Source organism: Pristiophorus japonicus, chromosome 7 (genome assembly GCF_044704955.1).
Source record: "Pristiophorus japonicus isolate sPriJap1 chromosome 7, sPriJap1.hap1, whole genome shotgun sequence".
Taxonomy (NCBI): domain Eukaryota; kingdom Metazoa; phylum Chordata; class Chondrichthyes; family Pristiophoridae; genus Pristiophorus; species Pristiophorus japonicus.
Genome location: NC_091983.1, coordinates 78,541,463 through 78,557,448, shown reverse-complemented (window position 1 = coordinate 78,557,448; position 15,986 = coordinate 78,541,463). Strand labels below are relative to the sequence as shown.

The 15,986-nt window shown below is 40.5% G+C and overlaps 1 protein-coding gene across 1 annotated transcript in view; it reads right to left on the bottom strand.

Annotated features, from left to right (window-relative positions):
• The window catches only part of apoba (apolipoprotein Ba), a 72,247-nt gene that overhangs the window by 4,197 nt on the left and 52,064 nt on the right, over positions 1 to 15,986 (bottom strand). The window contains exons 24-25 of the mRNA XM_070885074.1: positions 8,612 to 9,033; positions 269 to 8,080 (exon numbers count right to left, since the gene is read on the bottom strand). Of these exons, the coding sequence (XP_070741175.1) occupies positions 269 to 8,080; positions 8,612 to 9,033 (8,234 nt within the window). The remainder of the gene's footprint in view (positions 1 to 268; positions 8,081 to 8,611; positions 9,034 to 15,986) is intronic.

Sequence of the window (15,986 nt, the reverse complement as noted above, 5' to 3'; positions counted from 1 at the left end):
TTCCCATACAGATTTTCTAACCACAATTATGGTAATTGAATAAACAAAATAAATTATTTTGACAATATTTATAAAAATATTTGAGAAATTCTTACATAACAGATACAATAGCATATGTTTTTCACTAGAAGACATATTTACATCATTTTTTTAAATGGATGAATTGCATTGTCTTGGAAAAAATAGAAGTAACTGTAAAAAAGTAATAAACTAGACAGAAAAAATGCTCAAAGGCCAAAGTATAATTTGATAGATATTCTCAACTTACCATCTAATTCATATTCCAGAAACCGCAGGGTAGAACTGGATGTTGCTTTCAGTGCTGCAGTGAAAATATCTGCTTTATCACCATCCGATTTCACACTTGTAGTCCATGTAGTATTGTATATCGGTGACAAAACTTTGACATTTCCAGCAAAAGACTTAAATGCTGGTAGAACAAGTGCTAGAGGCAGACTTGTCTTCAGTGGTGGAATCTCCACTGTCATTTCTGGGATTGTTACTGTTGGTAGTTCAAAATCTGCAATTTGTTTTGCAATGTCGTCTAGCTGCAGATCATATCCAGCAATTTTGAAGGATTTTGGTAGAGTAAACTGAGAAGTCACGATGTTGAATTCTGGTATTGTCACTTCAAGGTAAGGGATCTTGTACTCCTCAAGTTCAAAGTATCTAGAATCAATGCTCACTTTAGGAAAGTCTACTTTAGGCAAATCTGGCAAAGATACCTCAAATGGAAGAATATTTATCTTTGATGGAATAGTGATATCCGTAAAGTTAATGGTGTATGATGGTACCTGAATGGTAGTATATGGAACTTTAAATGTAGGAGTTATGATTACTCTGGGTAGTTTTAATTCTGAAAATTGAAATTTATATGATGGCACAACAATGTTTATCAATGGTATTACGATTGTTGGAAACTCAATTTCAACAGGAATCTGGTATTTTCCAACCTGTGGAAGTAGACTGTTAAGAATCATGTCTGGTACACTTTTGATCCATTCAGGAACATGAAGGGTAACCTCAGGAATATTTATCTTTAGACCATTAGATAACGTCTGCACTGGTAAAGGGATAAAGAAGCTTGTTTCACTCTTTTTGCACACTATTGATGTAGATGCATCTAAGTATTGTCGCTTGTCTTCACTCGTAGTCAGGTCAAATTTCAGTACGTCCCATAAACTTTTTTCATACACTGGAAGCCAAATTATTTTCAGGAAATCCACATATCCCTGCAGGGAACCAGCCATGTCAAGACGTATTTCTGCTCTGTCATTTAATAGTTTTACCTCATCACTGAAAATGGCTGAATGGAGGTGACCATTATTACTCCATTTCAATTCTTGGCTTTCTGGTTTGATAGTTACAGTCACATCATGTTGTACATCTGCCTTATCCCACTGGTTACTGGGTTGATTAAGCTCAGTGTATAGATTTGCAGTCAAACTCCAGGGTGCTAACTCTAATGTTGCTTTAGAGTTTTGTCTACCTTTTGTTTTGAATGTTGATGGTACTTCAAGTGCATTTTTACCAGAATGTTCCCAAATGGCAAAAATATGACTTCGGGATGCCTCTATGGCAAGATTTTCATTCATTGTGATGTTCCAACCATTGCCAGAAGTCGTGTCTGCTAATGAACTTAACTCAAGTTTTGCTGTGGAACGAGCATTATTTGAATTGAGGTAAATACTTGCTTCATTGTTCATACTGCCAGAAAATTTGTTTTTGGAAGACACAGTTCCATCAATCTGAACATTAGTTGAAGTTTCCAAATTGAAGTAAGATGCAAGGTGTGCCAAGGTATGATGTGTAACTTTTCCTTGAACAACAGTGTCAACCGAAGGCACTAAAAGTTTGTAGTCAAGAGACACCTTTGATACCACATTAGGATTAGATTTTGTGGTTGCACGCAGATCATGATTGAAATTAAGAATGGCGAGGGGAAGTTTAATCGCTGCTTCAGTAGTAATTGAAGCATCCATACTCTTCTTTGATAAACCTATAGTGCTATCATGTTTTCCATGTATGGCGTCATGATTAACAGAAATAGTTGTTGCTAATTTCAGTCCTCGCCTTCTTGCCAGACTTGTTGTTCCTTCTGCTTTGAAGTTTGAAGTAAAGACAGATGAAGATGAGGCACTATAACGAGCAATTATGTCTGACTGGTTGAAGAGTTCAGCATGAGCACTAAGTGTTACCAAACTTGATTTGAGTGAGAAATCATAAGTCAAGTTGCCCATAGCAGGAAGCTTGATGGTATCTTGTATATGTGGCATTTTGATCTTTGGAAATGGCAATGTATAAAGACTATCAGGTATATGTATTAATGAGAACTCAGGAGATGGTATAACAAAAGTGTACGAAGGCATAATGAAATTAATAATGGGTAGTGTAAAGGTAGGTGTAGTAATTTTCCTAGTAGTAACAAAACTGAAAATTGGCATCTCTAGTCTATAAGGGGAGACTTCAGCTTTCAGTATTGGTATAGTAAATCCTGGTATACGAAGAGTTTTTGGCGAGTAACTTATTGCTTGCAATCTATCATTCTGTGTTTTTTTTTGTAAGTTCAAGGCATTGTTTCTGGCCTGTTCAAATTCTGTAAGATAATCATTAATCCTCTTGTAAATTGGCACTATATCTATTTTGAAGTTGTGAACATCTTTATTCTTTTTGTATTCAGTTTTTATGTTCAAGTCAAATGACTGTCGGGTTGTTCTCAAGAGGTATTTAAGTCCTGCATGTTCCCATAAAGAATATTGATTAACATGAGGAGTTTTGAATGATGAATAAGGAATTGAAATATCAGGGATGGAAATGGGCATAGCCAGGAAATCAAGGTTTGCCTCACCATTCAATCCAAGATGCATAATGATATTGTCTTCATTATTACTTGCAGAGATATCATGAGTATATCTGTACTGGTTGAACTTAGAAGTTACTTGCCAAGCATATCGTTGTTCATTTGGATTTAGTGTCAACTCATAGTTATTCAGGAATTCTATTTTGCCAATGAGTGTCAAAGGGAAATAAACCTTTATGCTGGCAGTATTATTTGCTGCAATGCCAATTGCAAATGGTTGTGCTGTAAAGCTAAATGAATTTGCCACGGTACCCGTTGTGCGACCATTAAGTTGAGTATTGTGAGATCCTGTCAATTCTACTTTCAATGATGCTAGATCTGCTTTTCCATTTACAATCATAGTACCAGCTCCAACATGAGTAATGTCTGCTTCTGCATTCAAAGTTAATTTGGCATTAAACAAAGAGAAGATCTCAGACTTGAAATTTTGCTTCATCTTTATATACTTGGTGTTGGTGTCACCGGAGAATGTAACTGTAAGAGCAGATGCATCGAGCTTTAACTTCAGCTCACTTTCGTGTAAACCTTCATCGGTGTAGTCCTCAAAAGACCATTTTCCATTACCAGTAGTTAAGACAGAAAGCAATGCATTCCTTTCAGCAGAGGTTTTAACAATGTTATGCAGGGAAACGTGGCTTGATAACTGTTTATGTGGAACATTGAGATCGTGTCTATAGGTTGTGTCCACTTTTGTGGAAAGTCCTTCCTGTATTTTCATTGTTATATCATTTTTGGTTGTTGCATTATAGGCTTCAGTGGTAATCTTGATCATAGTCTCTGCTTTTCCATCCACAGAGGGTCTTGTGAAAGTAAGAGTGCCTTTGTGATCAACGGTGATAGCTGTGTGCTGAAGCTTTATATTTTCACTGAGTTCTAAAAGAGTTTGCCCAGGGGTTGACAGGTGGGCATTTGCTTCTAAGTCAAAGGATAGGATCTTTACATTTGATTCGCCCTTTGCTGTGATAAAAGCTAGAAGTTTAGGGCTGTTTTCAACAATTGTATTGTTGTGAATACCAACATGAGTTTGCAGGCTGTAGACTGGACATTTAATACTGAATGAACCACTGAGTTTTCCTAATACAGGAACTGACAGTTTGTGAGGTATTCGAGGAAGTTGGAATTTTGGAATCTTAATGTCATCTAGCATAAAGTTGTCTAAATTCAATTTTGGAATTCTTATATTAGGCATGTGTAATGCACTGAAATCTATTTCTGGAAATGTTATAACTGGCAATGAAATAACTGTGAAATTAAAATCTGAAAATTTATTGAACTCTCCTATGGGAAGGTCAAAATTACGTATATCGTCAATTGTTGTAATAATAAAATTCTTAATTGTTTCCAAGTCAATTGTGACAGCAGGGACAATAAATGAATGCAAGATAGTAAATGATGGAATATAAAACCTTGTAGGAATGCTGATGTCACTTAGGTTGTTTAAATTCACATGGTAGGATGGTATTCTTAGATCAGTCAGAGGAACTGTAAACGATGGAGTGACAAATTCTCTTTTTCTGATTGCACGAATGCTTACTTCAAACTCAGGCACAAATATTAGGCCAATGTCCAGATTTGGAACAACAAAACCTTCTTCCAGATACATTTGCATGTGTTGCACTATTTCTTTGAGGTTGTATTTTTCTGCCAAGAGGTTAATTTTCTGTTCTGCATAATCATATGCACTTGAGAGGTGATCAACAATTATTCTGTAATAGTTCACAGCATCCTGCCAGTGCCTTTGCAGTTCATCATGGATATTCATTTCACTGATCCTTTCTCGGATATCCTCGAATGTTTCACCCAATAAAATTTTTAGGTAATTGCGAAATGATACACCTATACTTCTGACTACATTTGCCAACAGGTTGAACAATTCATTGAGGTTTTTCTGTTTCAGCTGCGCAGTGTACTCCACTATTATAGACTGAATTGCTTGTACATGCTTTTCTGCAGCCTTAACTTTCTGTGGTAGCTCTAGATCTTTAATTTTATCATTGACTGCATGGATTATTGTTTGGATCTGATTGTTTGTTCGATCAACAAAAGCAGTATAATCAAACTCTCTTAAATCTGTAATAACTGTGTTGAGGAAATCATTAATTTTGTCAATCATTTTCTGATAATCATATACTCTTATCTGTATAGTTGCTTCATCTATATACTGAACTGCTCTGTCAAAATATGTTTTCACATCTATTTTTTTAAGATTAGTTATGATTCCTTGTATTGTATCTTTTACCTTGTATGCTTTGATGTGTTGCAATGTTACATCCAAAAGCTTCTGAACCAGTGTGTCCAGTTCATACAATGTAATTATCTGCTGTATCCTGGCAGTAATGCTGTTAATTTTATCATTAATTTTATAGTCCTCCATCATGAATAAAAGCCACTGGTATATATTGTTAATTATTTTCTTTGTCTCTTGACTATGTGTACTTAGATATTGTTTCAGTTTTACAATAAGTTCATTAAAGTTAATTATTGTAATTTGTTGCTTTAATCTATCAGAAAATACCTGCAGATTAATGTTCTGGAGTTGCAGCTGTAGTTCTTGCAACTTATCTTGAAGCTGAGTTTTAATTTGATATTTTACATCAAGATTTTGAATCCAATCAGCAATGCCATTCAGGTCAAATTGCTGGAGAATTTCCTGCATTTGAGCGAGGATCTTGACAGATTTTTGCGTTATTTCATATTGCTGATCAATTGTTTTCAGTTTATCCATAATTAGGTTAATTAAATTTACAATGACTTCTTTCAATTCAGTTGCGTCATATTCTTTCAGAGAGGAAAGAACATTTTGCAGAATGGTCAATGTGCTGTTGTGAAACTCGATTAGGGCAAGCTGAAGGTGTTGTGGTGTTATTCGATACTCTGTTACAAACTTTAACACTCTATCTCTTGCATCATTAACCTTGCTGTCAAAATTCACTTCCTTGATGAAATTATTCACTTGGCCTAAAGTTTTCTTCCATTTCTGGACAAACTGATTAATGTCAATGTTCTTCAAGTAATTTTGAATGCCCTCCAAAATATTTAAAATGGCACCTTTAAATGACTCAAAGCACAAGGGTATGTATTCCAAGAATGGGATATCAATAACATGAACATTCCTATTTTTATCATATTGCAGAATACCTGAAATTTGTATTTCATGAGGCTTAGCTATAGCATCATAATTCAACTCAAAGGGAAGTAAATTAAGTAACTTTGAGCCGTGTAGAAAACTCAAATCACACTTTACATTACTTGCAATATCTGTGCCAATTTTTTCTGGATTATTGTAGGCTTTGATGGTTTGCGTGTAAGCATTATTGTTTAACTGACTCTTTAGTTTCCACATACTTGTCTGCTCAGTTGGATTGAGCATAACATCTAACTTGTTTTCCAGAAGCGTCTGTGACAATCCTAGAAGACTCTCTTCATGTTTTGAAGTTCCTTTATAATCATGATGAAGTGCAATGGCTAGTGGTTCTGCCCTCATTTGGAATTTATTGTTCAGTTCTCCACTGTGAAGGTCCCAAATATCAATAGTTCCATTAGCAAAAGTAACAGCTTCAAATGTGAAGACAAATGGAATAGCTGTAGTGCGTACATGATTTTTAAATGCCAGTGCTTTTGAATTGCACATCGCCTCACTGGAGAATTTTGCAGAAAATCCGACAATTTCCAGGTTCAGCTTGTGGTTAATATTTGTAGTTTGTACTTTTACAGCTGTGTCTACACTTAATAAAGCTTTCAAATCAGCATATGTCAAGATATAAGCATGTTTCACATGATTGTCCATCTGCCATCCTGTCAATTCACCCTTAAAGTCAATCTTGAAAGGTTCAAGTACAAGTTTCCCAGTGTGGGTAACATCTAGCTGTTGATACTTGAATCGATCATCAAAACTGAGTGAAACTGTGAAAGGTTGCATGAGCACTTCAAATTGTTGCTGGTATTTGGTATTAGAATCTAGACGACTGTCAGTCTGGATTAACGCATTGAGCGTCCAAGAACGAATAGCAAGGTGATTTGTATGGTTAAGTGTCATTTCTTTGTACGATGCCTCTGTCTTGGTATAAAGCACCAGCCCTTTTTCTTTAGTAAAATGAAGATTAATGCTATTGGTTGCTTTGGTTTGCAAAATAACACCTGAATATGAACTGGTGGCATGTATTCCACTGCTATCTGCTTTTCCTTCAATATTCAAATTAATTAAATTATTTTTTTCATCTTTGACATTAATTATCATGATGGCTTCTTCTCGATTAATAGTAGCACTGAATGAATGCTTTAGACTGAAAGGATGTATATTTACAATTGATGTCGCTATAGTTGATAGGCCACTGTTACCAATTTTCAGAGTACCTTGATTTGTTACACCAGCAAAGACAGTATCAGACTTTAGCTCCAGACCATCACCATTAAATGTGCCGGACAGGATGTTGTGGTATTTTTTGTCATAGTAACCTCCATCCCATTTATGTTCAACTTCAACATGCTTTTTGGATACTGTAAGACTTAGGCTGTTGGTCGCATCCATCTCATTGTACTTTCCAGTTGTGCTCAATGAGAGACGAAGTTGGCCCTCATTATAGTTTAGTTGATCTGCGGTTTCTAAGGTAGCACCAAACAGTTGACCTCGCAGTTTGTTCTCCACCTTCAGTCCTTTATTGTTGTTAGTCCACTTTATGTTATTCATGAAGTCACCATTACTAGTGTGGCCTGAAGTATCACATTTCAGATCAAATTTCTTACTGGTTACTTTTACTTTTATGAGATTTACCAAACTTAAAAATGATTCGTCAGTGTATGAGGAGAATGCGAAAACACCATTACTATAATCACCATTCATTTTGTTGATAAGTTGGAGCATTGGTGAATTAATGCTTAAAATTGAACTTCCTCTACCTTCAGAGTTAATGGGATCAATTGTTTGAGACATAGTATAATTCCAGATAGAGTGACGTGAAGCTGCATCTAAAGTTCCAAATACAATTCCATGTATTTCTATGTTTGAAAGTTTAGTCACCATTTGATATGATGAAAGCAAAGAGGCACTTGCTCCTAATTTACTCAATGCATTCCATTCGTATTCCATCTCGGACTTCGGCTCATCTGAAATAACATACTTCTCAAATAGCTTTACGTTAGACTGAAGTAGTGCATGTTCAAATGATCCATTGATGGTGCGAATATATACATCCTCTGTATTTTGTTTTGAAAGTACAGAACCTATGGTACATAAATATATATTTCTTTTTAAATGCGACTGTATCTGGCTATAAACATTAGTGCATTATATTTGTTAAATAGATGAGAGCGTGTATCAAAACTGTAATATTTATAACCATAGAAATTAATAAAATTCAACAGTTCGAAATAGTTTTCATACCAAATGCAGTTTGCACCAAAATAACTTACAAAACGAAGCAAATTTAGCTGAACTGTTAATTATCACCATCTACGATTTCACTCTTTTCAGTTTCAAATTTTATAGGTTAAATCCTTGTAATGCTTTAGTCTTACTTTACATTATTTAAACTGCATTGCTGTTTAAGGTAGACTTAGGAACCATTAATGTGCCATCGAACAGAATATGTTATAGCTTTAAGCATCAAATTTGTAACTTCAGATGTGCTGTAGAAAAATGTGTCATACTATGGAAAATAATGCTCTTAAAGAGTAAGTAGATGTTCATAAATCTACAGAACATAAAGACAAATGTTCAATTATTTCAAAGGGGTTTGAGAAGAAATCTCTTACCTTTCAGATGATAGGACAGAAAATCCAGTACTGAGGCTGCTTTGATATCCATATCAGCAGAAAATTGTCTTTTGTCTTTCTTTTGACTGTAGTGACTCATGAATTTAGAAGCCCAATTGTAGTAATTACTGTTCAGCTGTGTGGAGAATTCCAACTTGTCAATCAAAGGAAGCTGGAACTGGTATGTTTGAGGAATAGTAATAGGTGGAATGGAAGTTACTTCTCCAACAAGTGGAATGAATACTGATGGTATGGTATACTCATTGGATGGCGAATTGATTCCAAGTGCTTGCATAGCCAATGGGGATACTCTGAATGTTCTTGGAAAAAGATTAATTTCTTGAGTTACTCTCCCATTAAAAGGAATTGGAACTGTAATAGTCAGCTTTTTGCTGCTGAATGTGCCTGCGATGGAGCCTTGACTGTAAGGGGGAAAAAACAAAAAACAATAAGATTCAAGAAAAACATCTTTAGAATTATCATAAAACATATCAAAAGCATCAAAAGAACAAATTGCATTCATCATATGTGCTTTACAATAAGGAAGAATGAGATATGGGAAACGGCAAACATAGGGAAAGGGGAATGATATAGAAAGAGTAACATGGGAAATTGAAAGCAATTGAAAAGAAGGAGTTTTAGTGGAGTTTTGAAAACAGGGTGAATCGTGGCAAGGTAGAGAGAACTAGTTAGAAAATTCCAACTGGAGAAATGTAGTGATTGAACAAGCATCCATCAAAGGTGGAGCGGAGGAAGCATACTGTGACCAAAGACAGCAAGAAATCACTAAGGTAAAGTGGGATGAGGTTATGGCGACATTTGAAAATGTAATATAAATCATTTATGAATGTCAATATTTGCTTATAATTCTTATCTTGGTACAGTTTCTGTATCTCTTATATAGAAACATAGAAAATAGGTGCAGGAGTACAGACATTATTGACTAATTCTGAATTCATTGGCCCCAATATTTACAGGGAGGCAGGGAGGGTGCATTGAAAAGCTGGCAGTGCATGCAACGCAGAGATGCTGCTGAATTTAACGGCATGACATCATTATAATTCTATTTTTCCATTTCCTGCTCAGCTGCTGGCCAAATTGATAGGCCGGCCGGCTGCCAGACGGGAAAATCAGTGGCAGGAGTCTGCAGCCCGGGATCCCTGGGGACAGTCCCCAGGAGAGGGGAAGGCTGGAGATTTGGGGTTGAGGGGAAGAGAGAGCCAATCAGGATGGCCGGAGATTGGTGCTTGGGGAGGGAGGTCAGCAATGGCAGCAGAGGGGAGAGAAAGGCCTGAGCAGCAGAGGGAAGGCTGAAGATTTACTTGAGGGGCCAGGGCTGGCTCACAGGGAGTGCTGCAAAAGGCACTTACCTTCTTGAGCTGGCTTCCTGAGGTTTCCTGAGCCCTGTTACACTTAAACCAGGTTCCCAATTGCACTGTGCGGACCTGACTTAAATTTATTAATGAAGTGCCCTCTCTCCCTACACATACGCCTCGAAACCCGCCGCCATGCAAATGGCAACAGGCATGTACGTGGTGAGTTGGGGAGGCGTTCACCATTTAAACATTTTAAACCCCCCCCCCCGCCGCATCCTTTCCTGCACGTCGTGGGAGGTGGGGAGGGGTAATATCGAGGCCATTAAATTGACCTCAAACAGATGTGTTGTCCTTTTTTAAAAGGGGGACACAACAGCTTGAAAGATTTATTTATTGGAGTTATTATGGTATTTCCACTAGTACAACAATAGATTTGCACATGAAGTTACCTCAATTAGGTAACTTTCCTGAGTTGTTAAATGTGACAATACATCACTCTGTCTCAAGACTATTTTTTAATTCATTTTTATTCATTCACGGGATGTGTACCTCGCCGGTAAGGCGAGCATTTATTGCCCATCCCTAATTGCCCTTGAGAAGGTGGCGGTGAGTTGCCACCTTGTATTCAACTGAGTGGCTTGCTAGGCCATTTCAGAGGGCAGTTAAGAGTCAAGCACATTGCTCTCGGGCTGGAGTCACATATAGGCCAGACCGGGTAAGGACGGCAGGTTGCCTTCCCTAAAGGACATTAGTGAAGCAGATGGGTTTTTACGTTAATCAGGTTGTCTCATGGTTATGGTCATCATTCCTGATACTAGCTTTTTATTCAAGATTTATTTAATTAAATTTAAACATGATTTGTACAGTGCGACAGCTGCAGGAAAAATGCAGTGAACAGCGCCAGCCCTAATACATGGTCTTCTTCAATCTTAAAAAGGCCTTTGAAACTCAACTGCAAGGGTCTATGGAGCGTCCTCCTCCGTTTCAGATGCCCCCAAAAATTTGTCACCATCCTCCATCTGCTCCACGAAGACATGCAGGCCGTGATCCTTACCAACGGATCCATCACAGACCCAATCCACGTCCGAACTGGGGTCAAACAGGGCTGCGTCATCGCCCCATCCCTCTTCTCAATCTATCTCGCTGCCATGCTCCACCTCACAGTCAACAAGCTCCCGGCTGGAGTGGAACTAAACCATAGAACAGTGGGAACCTGTTCAACCTTCGCTGTCTCCAGGCCAGGTCCAAGACCACCCCAACCTCTGTCGTTGAGCTATAGTACGCGGACGATGCCTGCGTCTGCGCACATACAGAGGCTGAATTCCAGGACATAGTCGACGTGTTTACTGAGGCATACGAAAGCATGGGCCTTACACTAAACATCCGTAAGTCAAAGGTCCTCCATCAGCCTGTCCTCACTGCACAGCACTGCCCCCCCAGTCATCAAGATCCACGGCACGGCCCTGGACAACGTGGACCATTTCCCATACCTTGTGAGCCTCTTATCAATAAGAGCAGACATTGACGACGAGATTCAACACCACCTCCAGTGCACCAGTGCAGCCTTTGGCCGCCTGAGGAAAAAAGTGTTTGGAGACCAGGCCCTCAAAACTGCTACCAACCTAATGGTCTACAGTATGGCTGTAGTAATACCCACCCTCCTGTATGGCTCAGAGATATGGACCATACACAGTAGGCACCTCAAGTCGCTGGATGCTACAAATCCCCTGGGAGGACAGATACACCAACATTAGCGTCCTCGTCCAGGCCAACATCCCTAGCATTGAATTACTGACCACACTTGATCAGCTCCGCTGGGCAGGCCACATTATTCGCATGCTAGACACGAGACTCCCAAAGTAAGTACTCTACTTGGAACGCCTTCACGGTAAACGAGCCAAAGGTGGGCAGCGGAAACGTTACAAGGACACCCTCAAAGCCTCCCTGATAAAGTGCAACATCCCCACTGACACCTGGGAGTCCCTGGCCAAACACTGCCCTAAGTGGAGGAAGTGCATCCGGAAGGACACTGAGCACCTCGAGTCTCATCGCCGAGAGCATGCAGAAATCAAGCGCAGGCAGCGAAAGAGCGTGCGGCAAACCAGTCCCACCCACCCTTTCCCTCAACGACTGTCTGTCCCACCTGTGACAGGGACTGTGGTTCTCGTATTGGACTGTACAGAACCTAAGGACTCATGTTAAGAGTGGAAGCAAGTCTTCTTCGATTCCGAGGGATTGCCTACGATGATGATGATAGTCACCATTACTGATACCAGTTTTTATTCCAGATTTATTTAATTAAATTTAAATTCCCCAGCTGCTGTGGTGGGATTTGAACTCATGTCTCCAAATCATTAGTCCAAGCCTCTGATTTACTAGTCCAATAACATAATCACTATGGTGCTGTACCCTCTCATGATGTATCACAAGAGAAGTATAACATCCTATTAGAATAGACGGCTGTGAAGAGTATCATAGCTCAGACAGCACTGCCCTCATGACTGGATGAAAATGTGGTGAAGGTAAACAGCAATAGTGAAAACGTATCTATAATACATGAAGGGGGCGAAATTGCCCCGTGCGGCCACAATTTGAGTTAAATGAATATTCATTGTGCCAGTGAGATGGGCTGCTTCATGGCGCTGAATTGGGGTCTTTGTCTGAAAAGAATTTGCGGGGCAGTATCAGAGAAGTAATTCGACTCTGCGGGGCGGCAGCTCAATGTTCGCGGGACGTTGATGATGTCAGCGCGTTGTGGACATACTGCATCGCGCTGACACGTCACAACATTCCTCCCCTTCTTTTAAGGAGGGCCGCTGCGAACTCTGCAGCCACTTTCCTAGCACCAGGGAGCTTTTCGGCTGAGCCTGCGGCCTGACACTCACTGGGCCACCAGGGAGCGTTTCGGCTGGGCCAGCGGCCTGGCACCCAAGCGGGCCGGCTGAACTAGTGGCCGCCATTGTCACATCGACTGCAAAGTCGGCCGACAAAAAAACGATGGTGGCCGTGGCACAAGGCCTTCCCCTTTAAGGGCTGGTGGGGCACCCCAGCCACAACAGTTTCACGATCTGCGAAGCTGCCGCTGGCATTGTCCCACGCCAATCTCGTGTCCCGCGGGGAGCAAAGGAGTTGGCGTGCACAGCGATGACATAATCGCCGTGAGCGCACCCTCCCGGATGAAAAGTAAGGAGCGCAGTGCAAACCCATTTTCGCCCACGGCATGCCGGGGCAATTCCGGCTGGGTCACTTCCGCCGTCCACCACCAGGTGATAAATCATTAGTGCTAACGAGGTTATAAAAAGGGGCAATTTCGGCCCTTGTGTATGCACACACTTCCTGCCAAGTAACAGTTAATCACTTCTTTTTGACACGCTATTTACAGCATGTCTGACTGTCATGTTTAATGTCACACTTTCTATGTCACAATTAAACTTGCCTCTTTATGGCCCCAAGTTTCGGCCCGCGCCGAAAACGGCGCACCTCTGAGCTGAACGCCTGTTCTTCGTGCCTAAAAGTGCGCTAGAAAAAAACGTCGATATTCTCCGGCTCCTCGGAGCTCGATCTCAGCTTGGCGCGGCGCGTTCTTCACAGTAAGTAGTGGGGGGGCGGGTCCAATTTAAATGAGCCAACGTGGTGCCGGCAACCCTGCGCGTGTGCGTTGGAGCGTGCGCACACGCACAGTGTCAAACTAACATTGGCAGTCGGCCATTTTTAAAAGGACTCGGCTGCCGGCCAGCCACTGGCGCCGCCCCTTAAGCGTGGCCGAATGGCCTCAACCCCCTTGAAAAGCTGCGTGCATCTGGTGTTGATCCTTCGGCTGCCGGCCAGCCACTGACGCCGCTCCTATCCCATGGCCGAAAGGCCTCAACCCCCTTGAAAAGCTGCGTGCCTCCAGTGTTGATCCTTCGGCTGCCGGCCAGCCACTAAGAGAATGAAGGCCTGCCTGCAGCACAGCAGCTCAGCTCGAAGGCTGCTTGCTGCCACTGTTGGGGCTGCCGTCGAGACACTGACGCCACACCGCTGCCTGTCTCCAACATGAAAGGCCTGCCTGAAGCACTTTCACACAGGTAGGAACATGGTTTATTTAATCTTTTCTTTGCTCATAAATTTTTATTCAGGTTGGATTTATTTGTATAATATTTGTATAAGTATAACTAAGGATTGATTGTCGAATTTAATGACTTCCCTTCCCCCCCCGCCCCCCCCACCCCCCCCACCTCGTTCCCTACGCCTAATTTGTAACCTACGCCTGATTTTCTAAAGTGTAGACAAGGTTTTTTCGAGCGTACAAAAATCTTCACTTACTCCATTCTAAGTTAGTTTGGAGTAAGTTTTCACTGCCGAAACTTTGAAAACAGGCGTAAGTGGCCGGACACGCCCCCTTTTGAAAAAGAAATTCTGTTCCAAAGTGAAACTGTTCTAACTGACTAGAACTGGAGCAAACTAAATACCGAGAATTTGAATTTCTAAGATACCCCGTTCTCCAAAAAATCAGGAGCAACTGAGGCCGAAACTTGGGCCCTATCTTACTAACCTCGGATTTGATCTCCAAGGTAGATATTGTTATTGCTAATTATGTTTGAGACCTCTTAGCTGTGCCTACCAGATAGGTGATGCAACGCCACTATTCTCAACAGCACGATCTACCTTGGAGATACCAAAATTCAGCTTCCCAGTGCTGCCTGTTTGTTCCTTGCATACCTCCCAACTGCCACAGCCGGCACTCTTGAATGATTGTAGGCCCTGCCACACCTCTGACTGACCTTGAGTCACGAAGCTACCCCCCGCAATGACCAGACACTTCCTCGCTACAATGTTCAAGTCCTAACTCCTCCTTCAAATAAAAAGTTTACTTATGAAAAGGGAACAACTTGAAGTATTTCTAGAATTGTTATTTATTTTAAAAAGCTGCTGAAACAACCTTAATTTTTGTGAGATAAATGTCTGAATTGCATAACAATGATCTTGCTTGATTTAAAGTCCATTTGCGAAAATTAACACACAGTAAGAACGAATATATGAATAAACTGTCTGCATCTACTATTTTAATGAACCTTTAACCCTTAATTAATAGACAAATTTTGGACAGGTGATCCTCCACCTCCCTCCCCCCCCATAAAAGTGCAATATCAATGGTTTGCTGTAATTTTCAATTAGATTAAAGTTTCTACAAATTAAGAAATGCTACACCCCGCTCCCCACACCCCCCACCACAACCCCCGACATACACACACAGAAATACTAGGAATAAAATTTGTATTGATGAAAAAGAAAATCAGGCAGAGTGTGAAACATAAAAACTGACTGCAAAAGCTTCTACAGATATGTGAAGAGAAAAAGATTAGTGAAGACAAAGATCCCTTGAAGTCAGATTCAGGTGAATTTATAATGGGTAACAAAGAAATGGCAGGTCAGTTGAACAAATACTTTGGTTCTGTCTTCACGAAGCAGACACAAATAACCTTCCGGAAATACGAGGGGACCGAGAGGCTAGTGAGAAGGAGGAACTGAAGGAAATCCTTATTAGGCGGGAAATTGTGTTGGGGAAATTGACGGGATTGAAGGCCGATAAATCCCCGGGGCCTGATAGTCTGCATCCCAGAGTACTTAAGGAAGTGGCCATAGAAATAGTGGATGCATTGGTGATCATTTTCCAACAGTCTATCGACTCTGGATCAGTCCATATGGACTGTAACACCACTTTTTAAAAAAGGAGGGAGAGAGAAAACGGGTAATTATAGATCGGTTAGCCTGACATCAGTAGTGGGGAAAATGTTGGAATCAATTATTAAAGATGAAATAGCAACGCATTTGGAAAGCAGTGACAGGATCGATCCAAGTCAGCATGGATTTATGAAAGGGAAATCATGCTTGACAAACCTTCTGGAATGTTTTGAGGATGTAACTAGTAGGGTGGACAAGGGCGAACCAGTGGATGTGGTGTATTTGGACTTTCAAAGGCTTTTGACAAGGTCCCACACAAGAGATTGGTGTGCAAAATCAAAGCACATGGTATGGAGTTAATGTACTGACGTGGATAGAGAACTGGCTGGCAGACA